The sequence below is a fragment of the Scomber japonicus genome, chromosome 3 (assembly GCF_027409825.1).
Source record: "Scomber japonicus isolate fScoJap1 chromosome 3, fScoJap1.pri, whole genome shotgun sequence".
NCBI classification, from domain to species: domain Eukaryota; kingdom Metazoa; phylum Chordata; class Actinopteri; order Scombriformes; family Scombridae; genus Scomber; species Scomber japonicus.
The window spans coordinates 17703197-17719779 of NC_070580.1; the positions used below are offsets into that span (position 1 = coordinate 17703197).

The 16583-nt window shown below is 38.1% G+C and overlaps 1 protein-coding gene across 1 annotated transcript; it reads left to right on the forward strand.

Annotated features, from left to right (window-relative positions):
• Window positions 1–1575: 1575 nt before the first annotated feature.
• Window positions 1576–14919, forward strand: crbn (cereblon). Its single transcript, XM_053315921.1, has 11 exons — window positions 1576–1660; window positions 1900–2021; window positions 2107–2309; window positions 2738–2887; window positions 4496–4658; window positions 5802–5864; window positions 5970–6054; window positions 6206–6321; window positions 7592–7656; window positions 10728–10859; window positions 12226–14919. Exons 1-11 carry the CDS (start codon window positions 1588–1590, stop codon window positions 12407–12409), a joined length of 1356 nt encoding a protein of 451 aa, XP_053171896.1. The 5' UTR covers window positions 1576–1587; the 3' UTR covers window positions 12410–14919.
• The last annotated feature ends 1664 nt before the right edge of the window (window positions 14920–16583 follow it).

Below are 16583 nucleotides of genomic sequence, written 5' to 3' on the forward strand. Positions count from 1 at the left end.
TGGCTTCTGCGTCAGAGTATCCAAACATCTCCCTACACGCTACTGAGAAACTTCTTCTTTTCTCCACCACTTATCTATGCGAGCTGGCATTCTCCACTCTGGATTACATGAAGAGCAATAGGAGATCACGTCTCTCTGTTGAACAGGACCTGTGAGTGGCCCTCTCCTCAATACCGCCGAGGATTTAAAAACTCTGCGCGCAACGGTAGGCACGTGTCTCACTAGTTTGCAAGTGGGCACAAGTAATTGAAAAAAAAAGAAGTTAAAATGCAGACTAAAATATTAACTACAATTTTGTGTTCAGCTAAATGTTAAATGCATTGATATGGTTGCAAGACATTTTGCACAACAAATAGTTTTTGTTCTCAGTGCATTCCTTTTGTTTACAGTTTTAGATCAAATATGGGCTTTTTCTAAACTCAATGCATACTCTGTTGATATGTACAGTATTTACTGTTAATGAAAATCTAATTTTATTCAAAGTGCATCCTTTTCAACATATCCACAAAGATTAAGTGTTTCCTTTGTATTCCACATTTTTTACAGGTCTACCTTTTCTAATGACCTGTTATTGCATGTTATTGCTTCAATGCAATTTTACAAATGTTCTATTGACTTGAAGAGAAAATAATAAAGTAAAGTAAAATAAGTTTTGATTGATATTAATATTTTGTGAAGAAATAATGAATGACTATCATAGTAGTTTTATTTAGTATAAGTAAATTAAGATACTGTAAACATTTATGGAGTGGTGACAGTGATAACGTGTTAAAGCTATTTTGCATGGATATGTATACAGATGTGCCTTGAGATTTTGGCTTGGCCTTTGGTGTGCCTTGGGCAAAAAAAGTTTGAAAACCACTTTATTGATCCCCCTAGGGGGAAATTCAAAATTGACGAACAATAACCTTGTAATGGTGAAGTGCTAAAAAAAAAGAAAAATTAAAAGAAAAGAAAAGAAGATAAGATAAAATAAAATACTATATACTACAATAAACAATTTCAAAAATAAACTGTAATTATATAAATCTACAATATACATAAAGTATTATACTAAATACATGTGTGCAATGTGTCCAAAAAATAAAATAATGATAATGTATAATGCAATATACAGTGCAGGGAGAGACAGAAGTTTCACAGTATTACAGAAAATAATGTGACCACATAAAAGTGAGAACAAACCAAATAATTACAATATATATAACAAGAGTAACAAAATAAAAACAGAAATATATGTGTAAGTTTGTGAGATTTTTGCTCTTTAGACAAATCATAACATAATTCTCTGTGCTTCAGTTTGTTCAAAAAATGTTTTTTTAGAAAGTATACAGTTTTGTTTAGTCCATATATTGTCATTATAATAATATTTCATACAAAGGTTATTAATAGCCGAAGCTTAAGATGCTCAAGTAACATTAATGCTTGTTATATACTCCCCTTTCATGAAATTGATCATTTTATTCCATATTTAGGTGATTAAACCGAGTTTCTTGCCGCCGGTCGACAGGAGGCGCTCAGGAGCCGTGTGGCTGCAGTACATTGAAGACACAGTAGAAGAAGAGTTAGTATAGTAAACACAAGGATATGGCTGACGAGAGGGGAGGAGGTGAAGACAACATCAACGACAACATGGGGAACCAGCTGCAGCTCTTACCAGGTAACACTTCAGCCTACAGACAGAGCCGCAGGTCTGCTCGGTGTTTCCTCTGAAGGAGCGTTTATATTTCCATTCAGCTAACAGCTAGCTAACATTTCTCCACGACAGGCCACTAATGAGCCTCTGCTTTCGCTTTCTGTCACTTTTCCGTCACCAAAATGGTCATGTTGCAGGTGTAGTTCCTTCAGGAGCCACTAACTGTGAGTTAAACTCCTTGTGTGCTTGCTGTGTCTTGACAGACAATGAGGAGGAAGAGGAGGAGGAGGAAGAGGATGACATGGAGACTGAAGATCGAGACAGTGAGGAGGCAGAGAAGCCCAACGTCATCACCTTTGACCCCAGTCTCCCCACCTCACATGCTGTGAGTGATGCCACAGCTTTCTTCTTGTAGCTGTGCCAAGATCTTTTTGTGTTGTGTTAACTCTCTGTGACCCCTATGGTTTCAGTACCTGGGCTCAGACATGGAGGAATTTCATGGCCGCACAGTCCACGACGATGACAGCTGTCAGACCATCCCTGTCCTGCCACACACGGCCGTGATGCTGGTGCCGGGCCAGACGTTGCCTCTGCAGCTATTCAGGCCACAGGAGGTCAGCATGATGAGGAGTGTCATCCAGAGAGACCGCACCTTTGCTGTGCTTGCACACAGGTACTACTGATGATGCTCATTTGTGTCTCAATTAAAGTGGTACTCCAATGATTTCACACACATAGATCAGTGTACGACTTATCATAAGGAGTTTTCTGTGACACCGGAGGGAACTTTTTTAATCCGTGATGATGTTATTAGGGAGTTAGCTTTACTTGCTGCTGGAGACTTTAATCTTTTTAACAGAAAGCCTGATTACAAACTCGAGGTGTTTTAAGGGTTGAGTGCTTACCAGGCTTGGTTCGTGGCTGTAATAGAAAGTATGCTATTAAAAGTCAAGATATCTTGGCCTCTGCTGTTTTGATTTTGATTGTTTTTGTTCTGTCTCATGCAAGTGCCCTGGCCTTACGGAGGTAGAATACTAAATCACTGGACTATTACTTTACATTATAATGAAGTTTGACTTTATTTGATGTTTGTTTCTACAGTGATGCAGGCGAGCCGCAGGCAGAGTTTGGGACCACAGCTGAAATCTATGCATATCGGGAGGAGCAGGAGTACGGCATTGAGACTGTCAAAGTGAAAGCTATAGGGAGGCAGAGATTCAAGGTCCATGAGATAAGAACTCAAGCAGATGGGTAAGTTGAAATTGCCCCATAAACCATGAACCAAAGGTCAGGACTTGTTACTTGTGCACATCTGAAAGAACTGCCATACCAAATAAAGACATAAGCATTGTGCCGCTGTTCTGAAATGGGCTAAACCAGATGCTGTCTGCAGAAATGAGAGTCTCATGGATATTTTTACATGAAGTCAGGGATTGATTAAAGAAAGGTGTATAATGTAATTTTTTAGGTAATTATCTGAAATATAAATATTTAGACTAACATCTTTTTAAAATGAAAAACAGTACCCTGTACCCTAAAACTCAGAATACATTTGTAAACATTTATTGAGATGTACTGAACAAAAAATGAAATCTAACTTGAAAGTGTCAATGTTTCACATACAGCAAATATGATGTGTATTTACTAAATGACAATGACATCATGCCAGATAGTGGGTTTTGACCTCACATTTTCTTGGATCCCATTTTATATTGATTGGTCAGGACTTCTGTCAAAATGTCTCAAGTGGTTCTATCACAGTTCACAGCTAGAGGGCAGACTTACGCTTTTTACAGTAATCCTTTAAACGTGATCTGAAAACAATATAGTCAGTTTCCACCATGTGTTTTTGTAGGGTGCACATTTTAAAAATAAGATTGTTTCTTTTACTCTAATACGTTCTCACAGAGGTTGTTTTTAATCATCAGTGTGGGTTATAAGACGATGTAAAGCGCAATCTTCCTGCTTCCTCTTGTTTGAGGGTATAATAAACCATTGCAGCATCTCTGGAGAAAAGTTACTCAGTTAACTATTACGGTCATACCATAGATCACAAGTACTTATGTCTTCCGCTGCACAGGAAATCACAGCTTACATAAAACTGAGTCTTCATAAAGACATATTTCCCTCATTTGCTAGTTGCTATTATATAATGCACACAAATTGCTTGCCATAATCTTGTTGACCTCTTGACGTACTGCAAGCTAAGCTATCATTCACTTTAGTGGCATCGGGCGATATGCCCTCATCCTGAGGTTGTTGAACATTATTTATAGATCACTAAACACACCCTAGAAATCCTGTAGCATCATTGTAAACCAAAATGAATATTCCAGCTCACACCAGGATATTAGGATTACATTCAAAATAAAAAGGAGTGAACTTCACGTGCATGTTGCTTCATCTGATTCGCTCTCCAGTAGCATCGTATTTTTGTAGATTATTCTTTATCATATTGATAAAGATTAAATAGACATCCCATATTGAATATTGTCATTTTCCAGGATGGGAGCACTTTATTTTAGAATAAGGACGGCTGTAGCATATTACGGTCATTATGGTCGAAGCTGAAGGTGGTTTCGCAGCCTCATGTGGTCATTTGTGCATGTTTGAATGTTTGGACTCCAGAAAGTTCACTGAGCATCTGGTTGAAGAGGTGGCAGAGAAAATGAACAGGCAGCACTGTTTTATGATCCTCTCACATTTACAAACATCCTGCCACTCACTTGATAACATTCAACTGGCACACCTTTTGTTTAATGTTACATCATCTGCTTGGTTTAACTCATCTGCTCGCTTTGCTCTGGTGTCTTTGGTTCCCCTACGTTTGTCATTAGCTCCCTCTGTTTCTTTCCTCAGGATTAGACAAGCCAAAGTCCAGATCCTTCCAGAGAGAATCCTTCCTGATCCTCTATCTGCAGTGCAGCTTACGCCCCTCTCCAGGCTGCACATGCACCCCTCCTTCAGACCCCAGACTCAGAGCTGCAAACAGGCCCAGTGCTGGTGGAATAACTACCGACAGGTCAGACACACTTACATGTAAATGTGCTGCAATTTCAAGCATAACCTTCTGCTATTACACCCTTTAAAATGAATATTTATCATTTATGTGGCTCACAAGTAAAAATAAAAAGTCAGCACAGACCTTTTTTTTAATATATTTTTGTCTTGTCTTTTTTAAATGCTTTAACAGTATTAATTAGTAGCTGCCTGTAATTTTTTTTATGTATTATTTATATTATTTATTATTTGTTTATTGTTTTTGACAAAAAAGTAAACAAACATTCACAGCAGGGTAAACATTCATACAGCTGGCCCTGTAATTTGTGTTCAAATAAAGTTATTTAACCGAACGTATTCATACTTAACTGATAAGAATACACAAAGGTTGGCTTAATTAAACAGAATTTGTACTTGCAGAATACCCCCCCCCCCCCACCACCAATCCTAATACAATCACTGTCTAACCAAAATTGTGGATTATCAAGGACACATACAGTATGTTGAAGGTGTCTGTGGGCATGCGAAAAAGTGAATGAGGCAATTAAAATAAGTTGAGAGACTTCATAGTATTTCATTGTTTTGTTGAGAAATTTGCAAAAATTTGCAACAAAATGATTTTGTCAATTAAAAATCAAACCGGCAGTGCTTGCTGCAACTATCACAACAAATGTTTGACTGTTGTAGTTAAATCATTTTTAAAAAAACTGTCCAGTGATCTCCCTCGTCCTCCATAATCTGTCTATTTCTTATTTGGGGCGAATTTTGGATATTTCTTTGGTGGTGGGGTTGTTGCCTTGTTTGTTCTGTTAATAAGAAGTGTAATTACGCACTTATTATATGCCAATGCAAAATATTTTCATGGTTTGAGTTGTCATTAAGGTAAATCTTAATGCTACCACACACAGTGCAATGATATTGTAGGTATCACAATGGTGATTTTCCAACTTTTTGCTCCAACTTTATGTCAACAACATATGACTTTGTACTAAGGTGCATTTTCTTCTAATGGTCAGGTGTCCATATACTTTCAGCCATGTTGGTTCAGTTATGTTAATGTGAGAAAGGAAGGAAAGAGGATTTGTGAAGCTGTTTTATTGTTTCAGGAAAAGTAACCACTGAACTGTAGCTTTAATTGACTAATGGTCCATCTGTTGTTCCTCAGAGGAAGTTTCACTGTGCCAGTCTGACGCCATGGCCACCCTGGGTCTATGCACTCTACGACTCTGTAAGCATCTCACTTCTTGCTCACTGCTTGCTTAGTGCATAAATAACACGTACAATTGAATGTTAACTTCTGTGTTTTCTCGGCGTCCTGTGTTTCAACTCGCAGGAGTCGCTCATGAACAGAGTGAAGAAGCAACTCCACGAATGGGATGAAAATCTGAAAGATGACTCTCTCCCTACAAATGCCGTAGGTCAGCCTCTGCTCCATTTATTACAGATGGATCACAGACACGCACATGCAAACACACGCACACGTTTGTCTCTCTGTTTTGTGTTCTTCATGCCTTCTTTTCTTCCTTCCTTTCATCCCTCCCACTTTACTTTCTGTCTGGTTTCTGTCAGACTTCTCCTACAGAGTGGCGGCCTGTCTGCCTATAGACGACGCGTTGCGGCTCCAGCTGCTGAAGATTGGCAGTGCCATCCAGAGACTTCGCTGTGAGCTGGACATCATGGACAGGGTAAGTAAAAGGACACAACTCACCCTAACCACGCCAGCCTTTCAATCTCCTCTGTCATTGCAGTTAGAACATCATTTCCCTTTGTCGTTTGATTTGTGGGATAAGATCAGCTGTTCCTTCTTGTGTTGTACTGTGTTCTTTGGTATATTTAAACTTCCCTGTCAGGAGCTAACAGATGTGTTGCTGCTGCAATATCTCAGACTAAAGTTGGCCTTTACAACTAAATATGTTTGGAAATAGTTCAGTATAAGCAAGTAGCAATGAATTGTAATATATCAATAGTCAACACACTGTATATTTAGTGGGTATTTTCCAACATAGCAGCAATCGTTCAAACAGCAAATGGGCTGCATTTATATTGCGCCTTTCTAGTCTTCCAACCACTCAAAGCACTTTAAGCTACATGCATGCAACATTCACTCATTCACACACACATTCATTCACTGATGACAGGGGATTTCTAAAGCTCAAACTGCAACAACTATACATAGTTATATAATTGTGATGAGACTAGAGGTGGTCAGGATTGACGTTGTCTCTCTTTATTTTTGCCTTCTTCGCATCACCACCAACATCCATATTTGAATATAAAGAGAGCAAAGCTGTCTGGCCTTTGTCTTCCTGGATTGCCTCAATCTTGTTTGTCAGGGTGTTTAGAGGTTGTTTTTAGCCCTGCAACCGAGGTGGTTCCAGTGAAGGCAACGTTGGCTGGTTGGTCCGTACTGAAATATATCTCAACAAATATTGGAGTAGTTTTGGAATAGTACATTTTTAAAAGACATTCATGTTTCTTAGTGTGAATTGCAATAATGTAAGTAGAGCTTGCCATCACAAAACTGCAAATCCAATTTGAGAACGACACAGTGACAGGAGGGTTAGGGTTAGGTTTTGAGAAGAAGTAAGAATTTGAATCCTACAGCGACACTTTCATGACATATTCCAGGGTTAGAAAGGGCTTATGCATTAAGCTAAAAACACACACACACACACACACACACACACACACACACACACACACACACACACACAAGCTAAGCTCTTAGCTGCAACTTGTGTGAGGTGTTACTTAAATGTATCTACCCATTATGTCAGTATTTCCTGCTGTCTGATTGAGTCATCCGGCTTGTTGCTCTTGTGCAAGTATAAAAGATGAGATGTATTATTATCACATCGTCAGTTAGTGAGAGCAGCGAGGACACATGTACAAAGTGAACTCTTGACATGTATACTGTGTATCCTTTTGTAATGTGTCATTATCTCTCCTCCTCAGTGCACATCACTGTGCTGTAAGCAATGCCAGGACACCGAAATCACCACTAAAAATGAGATCTTCAGGTGAGGACTTTTTTTTTTTTTTTTTAATTATTTAACTGTGCAGAAAAAACAAGCTATACACAGCCTGAGAAGAGAATGCAGATCAGGAAAAACATACAAACAAACAAATGAGACTGTGTGTGTGTGTGTGTGTGTGTGTGTGTGTGTGTGTGTGCGTGTGTGCGTGTCTATCCTTCAGTTATTATGTCAATTGTGTGTCCCTTCTATAGTATTAGTTGTGGAAGAAGAGAATTCAGCTCTCTTTTTATGAAGTTGATAAATGGAAGCCAGATTTCATTATACTGTTCAATTTTGTCTTTTATTGTGAAGGTCAGTTGTTCCATATTTGAATGGTTTGTTAGTGATTCGAGCCATTGTATGATTGAGATTTTTGTTCTGTCTTTCCAGTGTAGTATTATTTTCTTTGCTATTGTAAGAGATAGCAGGTGAGGATTTCTTCAAAGTAGTTTTATTCATGACCATCTGAATACAAACCAAAAGACTTGACAGTTCTTTATTTTTTTAATCCACCACCATGACTGTTACACATGGTGTTGCATGTTTCTTTCTTGGGAATGAGTTAAAAATGTCTGAATGGTGGAGTGAAATATAATTGAATGGAGCCAGAGACGTTTCAGGCTTTTCACTTTAGATTTTGGGGTTTTCATTAAAACAACCTGACTGTGGTACTTATCCAGGAACAAGTCTGCTCCTATTTATAACTGTGTTGTGTATTTTTGTAATTACCTCTATGACAGTAATCACTGTAATTATTAACCCATCAAAGTCTAAACTAGTTTGACATTCTGGAAGAATAAAGCCTGTGGTTACATGATGAAGATAAGTGGCCATTCTCTGCACCTCCACACTCAGACACTGTTATGTAACGTAATTGTCTTACTGTCTGTGACGTATAATGGTCACAATGTTTGTCCGAGAGTGACACACAGAACCCGTAACACTGATGATGAAATAGTCCAGTCCCTCTCTGGACGTTTATGTGAAAAGTGCATTAACGTTATTGTCTGAGAACATCCAGATAATCTGAGAGAATGAGTGATCATGTGTTTCATTTCATTTCTGAAGATAGATACTCAAAATGTGTGAACTTTTGAAGCACACTTCCTCTGATGAACAAAACATTGTAGGTAACTAATGCATTTTCAATCTGGGGCACAAAACCAGAGCTGGATTACACTGAGGAAGTACTTGAGAAGCCAAGCTAAATGGGAATTTTTGGTGATGATTGTATTTTAAAATAGTGTTTTTGGGTTGTATGTTTTGCAGAGACCTGTGGATTTAAGTTATTATGCTGGACGACATAATAACTTAAAGTTTCCATGCTCAAGTTTTAGCTTTGTTGTCCTGTTATTTTCCATTTATCACTAGACTAACAGATTCTTCCTCATTGAAGAAAATAATGTTTTGATATGTGAAACTTGTTTTGAAGCTTACAGATTGAACCTAAAAAGGTGACTTAAATTTAACCTGAAAGAGTTTGAGTTTTGACTAGCAGACAGTCAGGGATAGAACGATAAAGATCTAGACATATTTCCATCATTGTTTCAGGTATTATGAAATATATTGTGAGTCTTATTTCAGAACAGAAGCTAGCTCCTAGAGCAGCCATCTTCAACTCATTCCACAAAGGGCCATGTGGCTGCAGGTTTTCATTCCAACCAAGCAGGAGCACACATGCACACCAATGAGCTGACTGAAGAGTGAGTTCAGCTGATTAAATGAATTGAGCCAGGTGTGCTCCTGCTTGGTTGGAATGAAAACCTGCAGCCACATGGCCCTTTGTGGAATGAGTTGAAGATGGCTGTCCTAGAGGATGATGAATCTCTTCTTTGGGAAATATTCCTCTCAGAGTGGTCATTTTTTATGTGACTGTACAGTTACCTTTCAGGCACATAATCCATCCTGACTTACAGTATGTGATATTTTTGGAAATACTGTAGTGTTGTTAGAATTTAAGGTTTGTGTATTTAAACAGTGCTTGGCTGGAGTTTGTTCTAATGAACTCACAGATGAACTGCAGCAGTTACATTTACATTTTAAGCATTTTTAGGCTATCTGCATCACGTTGGAGTCTCTATTCAGTGTTTTAGTCTTTCTGTGATGTTTTGTTTTTGGTTTAAATTTTTTCCCTAAAGGACAGGGTCACAATTTTTAAAATCTGTCTTCAAAACAAACAGGAAACAGGGTTGTAAGTTGTAATGTAATTCCTCCTGTTCATACTGAACTCTAGAATTATCCACTCCAAATGTGCTTAATATGAAAGTGATGGGACAAAATCCACCGTTCACCTTTTGTGTAAAAATGTGTTTACAAGTTAATCTGAAGATAAAATCTGAAATAAAATAAAATGCATATCCTCCAAAGTTTTTAGTATAAAAATCCTCCTTAGTGTGTCGTCAGTGTTTTCCTTTTCAGCTGTGGTAGAAGGATTGTAACAAAACAAAAAAAATGGCACTAGAAAACAGTAACTTTGACTTAATTTGACTAATTTGGACATTTGAAGCCTCATATTAGATTACAGATTTACAATGTAATTGAAGGGACGCAAAATTCACAGTCCTCGTTTTGTGCAAAAATGTATTTAAAAGTCATATAAAGTAAATATAAGGCTTCAGCAGTCTGAGTTAGTCAAATAAAGTGGATATCTAACCCTAACCCATAGTTTGTCTTTTCAGTGAAGAATTTCCTGTTTGTGTCTCGACGGTCAGTGTTTTCCTGTTTTGTTGCAGCAGAAGCATCATAACAAAAAGAGGCAATTTGGCACAAAGGACCTTTGAAAGATATTGACTTGACTTGACTAAATTGACTGACTGAAGCTTCATATTAGCTTCAAATAACTGTGACATTTTTGCATGGCAGGATGTCCCCTGTCAATTATATTGAACATGCATTATAAAGGGATCTTTAAATGGTCAGTATGAACAGAAGGAATGATTACAGCAAGAAAAACATGTCTCAGTGTTTGTTTGGGCATCTGACTGTTGTTGTTTTTGGGACAGACTTTAAAACCCACCCTTTAAGTCATAATCACTGCTGCTGACATATTCCACCTGCCTCTTCTTTCTCTGCAGCCTGTCTCTGTACGGCCCCATGGCGGCTTATGTCAACCCTCACGGCTATGTCCATGAAACCTTGACTGTCTACAAAGCCAACAACCTCAACCTGGTTGGCAGGCCATCCACACTGCACAGCTGGTTTCCAGGGTAACTCTGTCATGCTCATGGCATTTAGCTCACTATCCCTCCTCTCTAACCTATCAATAATACAAACCCATGCGGGATATGGATAACTCAGACCCCTCACCGTGCTTTTCACCGCTTTCATAAATGCATCTTTTTAAGTAAGGGCATACATGTGACACCAGAGGTCTAAAACAGGCTTCAATACAACATTTGGTTTAGCTGTAATCCATAGTGACACAGTCTGGTACCTGGCATTGAAAGCCTTAATGGCCTTTGGCCTTAATTTGTGGTGGATTGTAAAAACAGGTTTCAATAGAGGTTTCATAGTTTCATTTTCTGTTACGTGATGCATTTGTATTAGCATTATTCCCTCACTGGTATGAGTTTTAAGAGCTACTTCAGGATTTCTTCAGTTCACCAAAGGAATTACATCACTGATATTGACAAGAATGTCATTTATGGAGTTTTAGGTGTTCATTTGAGCAGTAAGCAACAGGCTGTGATATTATGGTAAACTCTGCAGCTTCTTGCTTCTATAAAATACCAATGTGCAGACTGCGATAGTTAGTACAAATTATATTTTTGAAGCATGAATGAAGAATATACATGTATTAATAGAGGGTTAATTAAATTCTTCTTGCCTGAGAGGATCTGAATGTATGTTTAACAGCTGCAACCACCAGTGATTATTGCCACTATCAATTAACCTGTTCATTATGTTCTCAATTAATTGATCTGTTTGGTCTAAAAAGGCCAGAAAATTGTAAAAAATGTTTCCAACATAATTCCTACAATGTCTTGTTTTGTCCTAACAATCCACAATGCAAAGTTATTCAGGTTTGTATCATAGAACCACACCCAAAAAGAGTCACATTTAAGAAGCTGAATCAGAGTATTATAATATTTCTTCCTAAAAAAATACTCAAACCAATTAACTGATAACAAAGTAGTTGGGGAGTAATTTTCTGTTGATCAGCTAATGGTTGTAGCTTTATTATGTTTAAGTCTTAAATCTCAGAAGCTCTGAAAATGTGTGTCTTCTTCATGAAGGGCAACAGCCGTTATTGTTTTTTGAGTCCAGTTATGAGCTTGGGTCACAGCAAAAAACACCTCAAAACCCATCTGTAACATCATGAACGTCTCAAATGTTCTCTATTCCCATGTTTGACTGAGATGTTTTTCTGTAGATGTTTTGATGCTTTTTTCAACAATTGGACTCTGCTGTAACTGCTGTGAATCCAAAAATAACACAGCTGCTCTACAGTTATCTGTTACAAAGTTTGAGTCTATATGGGTATTTGATGCTCACAAGATAGATTATAAGTGATTTTACTCCTTTTGAAACATTAATTTAAAGAAAATATCATCCCCCCTTCTTTTCTCTCAGGTATGCCTGGACAATTGCTCAGTGCCGAACCTGCGGGTCTCACATGGGTTGGAAGTTCACAGCCACCAAGAAGGACTTGTCTCCGCCTCGTTTTTGGGGTCTGACTCGTTCAGCCATGCTGCCCCGTATCCCCCAAGGCATGGGGGATGAGGGGAGGGAGGGCTCTCGCCTGCTCTGCCTGTGATGTCAGACCATCATTTCCCCTTGTTGAAAAAAACTAACAAAAAAAACCCCTGCAACCCTCCCCTCTAAGCCTTGATTGTCAGCCACACTCTGGCTGTGATTACTTTTAGTAATCAATGCATCACACCCCGCCTGTCACCCCTGGCAGTAAATCCATCATATTAGTGGAAAGGTCACTCAGGCTTTAAATGGCACTCAAAAGACAACAGGTCGGAGGTAGTGATTGTTCTTAAAGGTTCTTAAATTGTAGATGCATCAGTTAGACCACTTGGTGCGTTGTGAGAAAGTGAAAAAGAAATGGATGATAACAGGTTGAACAGATTGACATCATCACATGTGGTAGTCCTAGCATGCAGCTCGCTGATCTGCACCCCTGTCCAGCTGTGTTCTTGGTCGCTGCAGAAACACAAAAGCGATGCTTCATGCATTATGCTTTCATCCTTCAACTCCTGTCCTCCGTGTGATGGAGAGTGTGACTGCATGCAATTGAGATAGCAGGCTACTTCAGCCACTTTAATCTGCTGTATAACCAATCAGTCAATATAAATTCACATTCAGATCCCTTGTGGGTTTCTCAGATAGGTTGTCTGATGTTATTGACGACGCCAGTTGTTTTGAATCTCTGGATTAAATTGGACGTATTTTTGTACGAAAGAAGATGGAAATGAATATACTCTTTCATGTGTGGAATTTATGTGCTTTTTATTATCACACCAGTTTTTGTGTAATAAAAAACACTGAGGAGACAATGATACCTTGTAATACACTTGATATAATCAGGTTTTGTACTCCACAAAGACTCATTGTCTTGTCAGATGATGTGCTTCAGGAAATGAGCATTATCTCTGGTTGCACAAGTGAAAAATTAGAGATGTCTTGTGCTGAATGGCAGACCGGTTTTTCTTTTTTCAAAAGGTCAAAGCTCATTAAGATGGAGAGCGAGAGAAACATTTACCCCTTCTTCATTTAGTTTATATTCAGTGTGGCATTTTAAAAAAGTGTGCCTACGCTCCAGCACAGTGTCTTCTGATAAGTTTGATATATCAGTCAACCCCAGACGAGAATGAAAGATTGTAAAAGTGACGATAAGATTTAATTGTTTTAGTTTTTTCAGTATGCTCTTTGATTTGTGGTGTCACTGCTTTCAGGATTTTACTTCATGCGAATTTGTTGCAAGGTGCTGGCTCACGTTTGTATAAATGTAACTGTAAATAAGAGGTACAGTTATAGCGTTTGTTGCTCTTCTGTTTGTAGAATCCAGCTCTGATTTCATTTTGCTCTTCATGGCAAGAGATTTTTCCATCAGTAAGCGGATTGATTAAACTAAATAAGAAGTTGTCAAGAATGTGATGCTATTTTGAATAAAATATTTTTGGGTATTTGATCAAAGAAATAGTTTGACATTTTGGGAGATGTGGTGTAATAAGAATATTGACACCACTTTCATGACCGCACACTCAGTCAGCAGCTGCTTAGCGGCTCTGTCCAAAACTACCAAAATTCACCTACCAGCACCTCTAAAACTCCCTAATTAACATCTCATATGTTCTTTGTTTGTTAGCTACAAAAAAGTGCAAAAATATCAGTTTGTGACACTTTAGGACATTTATGTAAATAAGCATATTTCCCAAAAGGTCAAACTATTCCTTTACATGGGAGGGGCATTAAAGGACAGGTTCACAATTTTTCAAGTCTTAAAACAACAGTCCGGTCCCCAAATGAACATTGAAGTCTATATGAGATAAGACCTGAGGTAGTTAAAAAAAAGTGCATATTTTGCAAAGTTTCAGTCTTTTTAATAGAAACTTCTCTCTTTGTTTTTTTTTAACAAAACGAGGCAGTAAGTGTGAAAGATATCAACTTGATTTGACTAATTTGGGCAAATGAAGTCTCATTAGCTTTTCCCCCCATTTCTTACATTTTAAGTGCATTGTGAAGGGATTTCTTAATGACCAGTATGAACAGGAGGAATGATTACTGCAAACATGTCTCAAAGTTCATTTGGGCTTCTGACTGTTGTTTAAGAACAGACTTGAACATTTTTGAACCTAATATTCCCCACATCACATCACCACCATGTCATAGGTGTTTACGCAGAGTGAGAAAAATAGCTTCTTTTTTTGTTGTTGTTCTCAGGCAGAGTTTGCCTAGAATTAATTTTAATTGATGTTCATATTCTTGTGGTAGTCCCTTTTTAAAAATCTGAAAATGTGAGCTTCCTCAGAAATAGCTTCTGCCTTTGATCATATTCATTATGATTTATTTGCCGGACCCTTCATCAGCTTCATATCATATTATCTCATCATCTTTGTTTAATTAAGAAAAGGGTTTTTTCTGTCATATCACTGGTTCAGCCTTCATCAGGCTGTCAGACTTTCACACGCGCCCTACAATATGGATGCTTCACTGAAGAAATCAATGGCCTGGTTCCCCCCCAAAAAAGGCCTCTGTTTGTTTTTCCATGTCGTTCAGTGTTCCACAGACTAAAATAAACATGCAGTTATCCTGTGAGTCTCCTCTGATTAAACTGTCTTTGTCACCACAGATGCTGGACATTATTTCAGCAGGACAGCAAAGGCAGGGAGTGCATTGAGAGTCATAAAATTTGACAGTTAAGACAGCCCTCCTGTGTGTTTGTTGTTGGGGGGGGGGGGGGGGTGTCAAGTCCTCATTGAGTTGAGCTTTTACAAGCAGGTAAAAAGGGTTTCTGATGTCTTTCACAGATAAAACCAACTTGTGCCTTCATAGTGTTTTTGTGCTTTCATGTGTCTGCTACTTAACACGTTACTGAGTTTGCATGTCTATTATTATTTAATATTGTGCAGACACGTGTGATCTGAGGTTTATCTGTATGGTTGCACGTTGAGGGTCTAACAAGGCTCTGTGGGTGGGAAAAGAGCCATGGCCACTGTGCCTCATTGATGCCTTTTTAACGTGAGTTTCCATCAGATCGACTCATTAATAGCGAAGAGACAGAATAAGTTGGCAACTCGTGACTTCTCATAACTCAAATGTGACTTCTTGAAGCTCAGACAGTCTTCCTCCTCAGGTGTAAGCTCAAATTTGACATGGTACTGTAGGATAAAACCAATGAACAATCTCTGCTCAGAGTCCGTTTGACAATATCAGATGTGAAACTCAAATTTTTAGCCATCAGAAAAGAGAAGTTCTAAAGGTGGTCAGAACAAATGCAAAGTTTGCACATCTACAATCCCATGACACCTGGGAAAACTCATTTTTGCAGTTGAAAGCTCCAGAATGAGTGTGTAAGTTAACCTTGAGTGGAGACTGTTTTCTCACTAACGTTTGTTGCTGTGGACTAGAAAAGCATCATGTACGTATGATGCAAGATGTTTATTAGTATATTCATTTATGTGTGAGCATGCGTGTGTGTTTAAGTGATGCAAGCTCACATTAGGGTTCATCATTTTCAATCACAGTCAGTGTGCATGTTGTACTGAATGCCTGCAGCTGCTTTGATATAATTATTTGGGCTTATGTAATGGTCCTTTCACACCTGGAGGTGCAACAATTTTTATAGTGCAACAATTTACTGAAATAGTTCCATTTAACTTTTGTCCAGCAGCCAAAAATGTGTAATGTTGTTTTATCTGAAACAAAGAAAAAGGTTAAATTAGTTACATTTATGGTAAAGGACATCTTTGCATGAGCAGCTGAGCTGGCTGCTGGCTGCTTCACAGTGAGTCACACACACACATACTGTGTTTCTGAACATGCAAAACACAGCTCTGCAGTATTCTTTATATAAGGACAGGTCTAAATTAGCTGTGGTAAATGATGTTGAATAATATTTCACTGAAAGACTTGATTAAATTAAACTTGGCTATTTTGAGATAAGATGAAACATTGAATTACAAGGAAATTAGGTAATTGTGGCACCAAACATAAGGGGAGCATCACTTTAATCACTGTCAATCCATTTAGTTTGATGAAGGAAAAGGTAGAATCTGTTCAATCTGAAATGTATATTAAATTGATTTTGTAATATATAATAATTATAATAATTGTATATATCTAATTAAAGGTGATGCAGCTGCTGGGGTCTTATCAGGATAGTGTAGGAAACAGGTTTATGTTTATGACCTATTCAATGTCGCCGTGTTTGGTCAAGACAAGAGTAAACCAAGATGGTGAAAAACAAGAACGTTTAATGA

What these genes read in the sequence shown, in the direction of transcription:
- crbn (XM_053315921.1), top strand. Translation starts at nt 1,588, where the DNA reads ATGGCTGACGAGAGGGGAGGAGGTGAAGACAACATCAACGACAACATG. An exon ending in CCAGCTGCAGCTCTTACCAG is followed by an intron (nt 1,661 to 1,899) that starts GTAACACTTCAG and finishes GTGTCTTGACAG; the next exon opens with ACAATGAGGAGGAAGAGGAG. An exon ending in ATAAGAACTCAAGCAGATGG is followed by an intron (nt 2,888 to 4,495) that starts GTAAGTTGAAAT and finishes TTCTTTCCTCAG; the next exon opens with GATTAGACAAGCCAAAGTCC.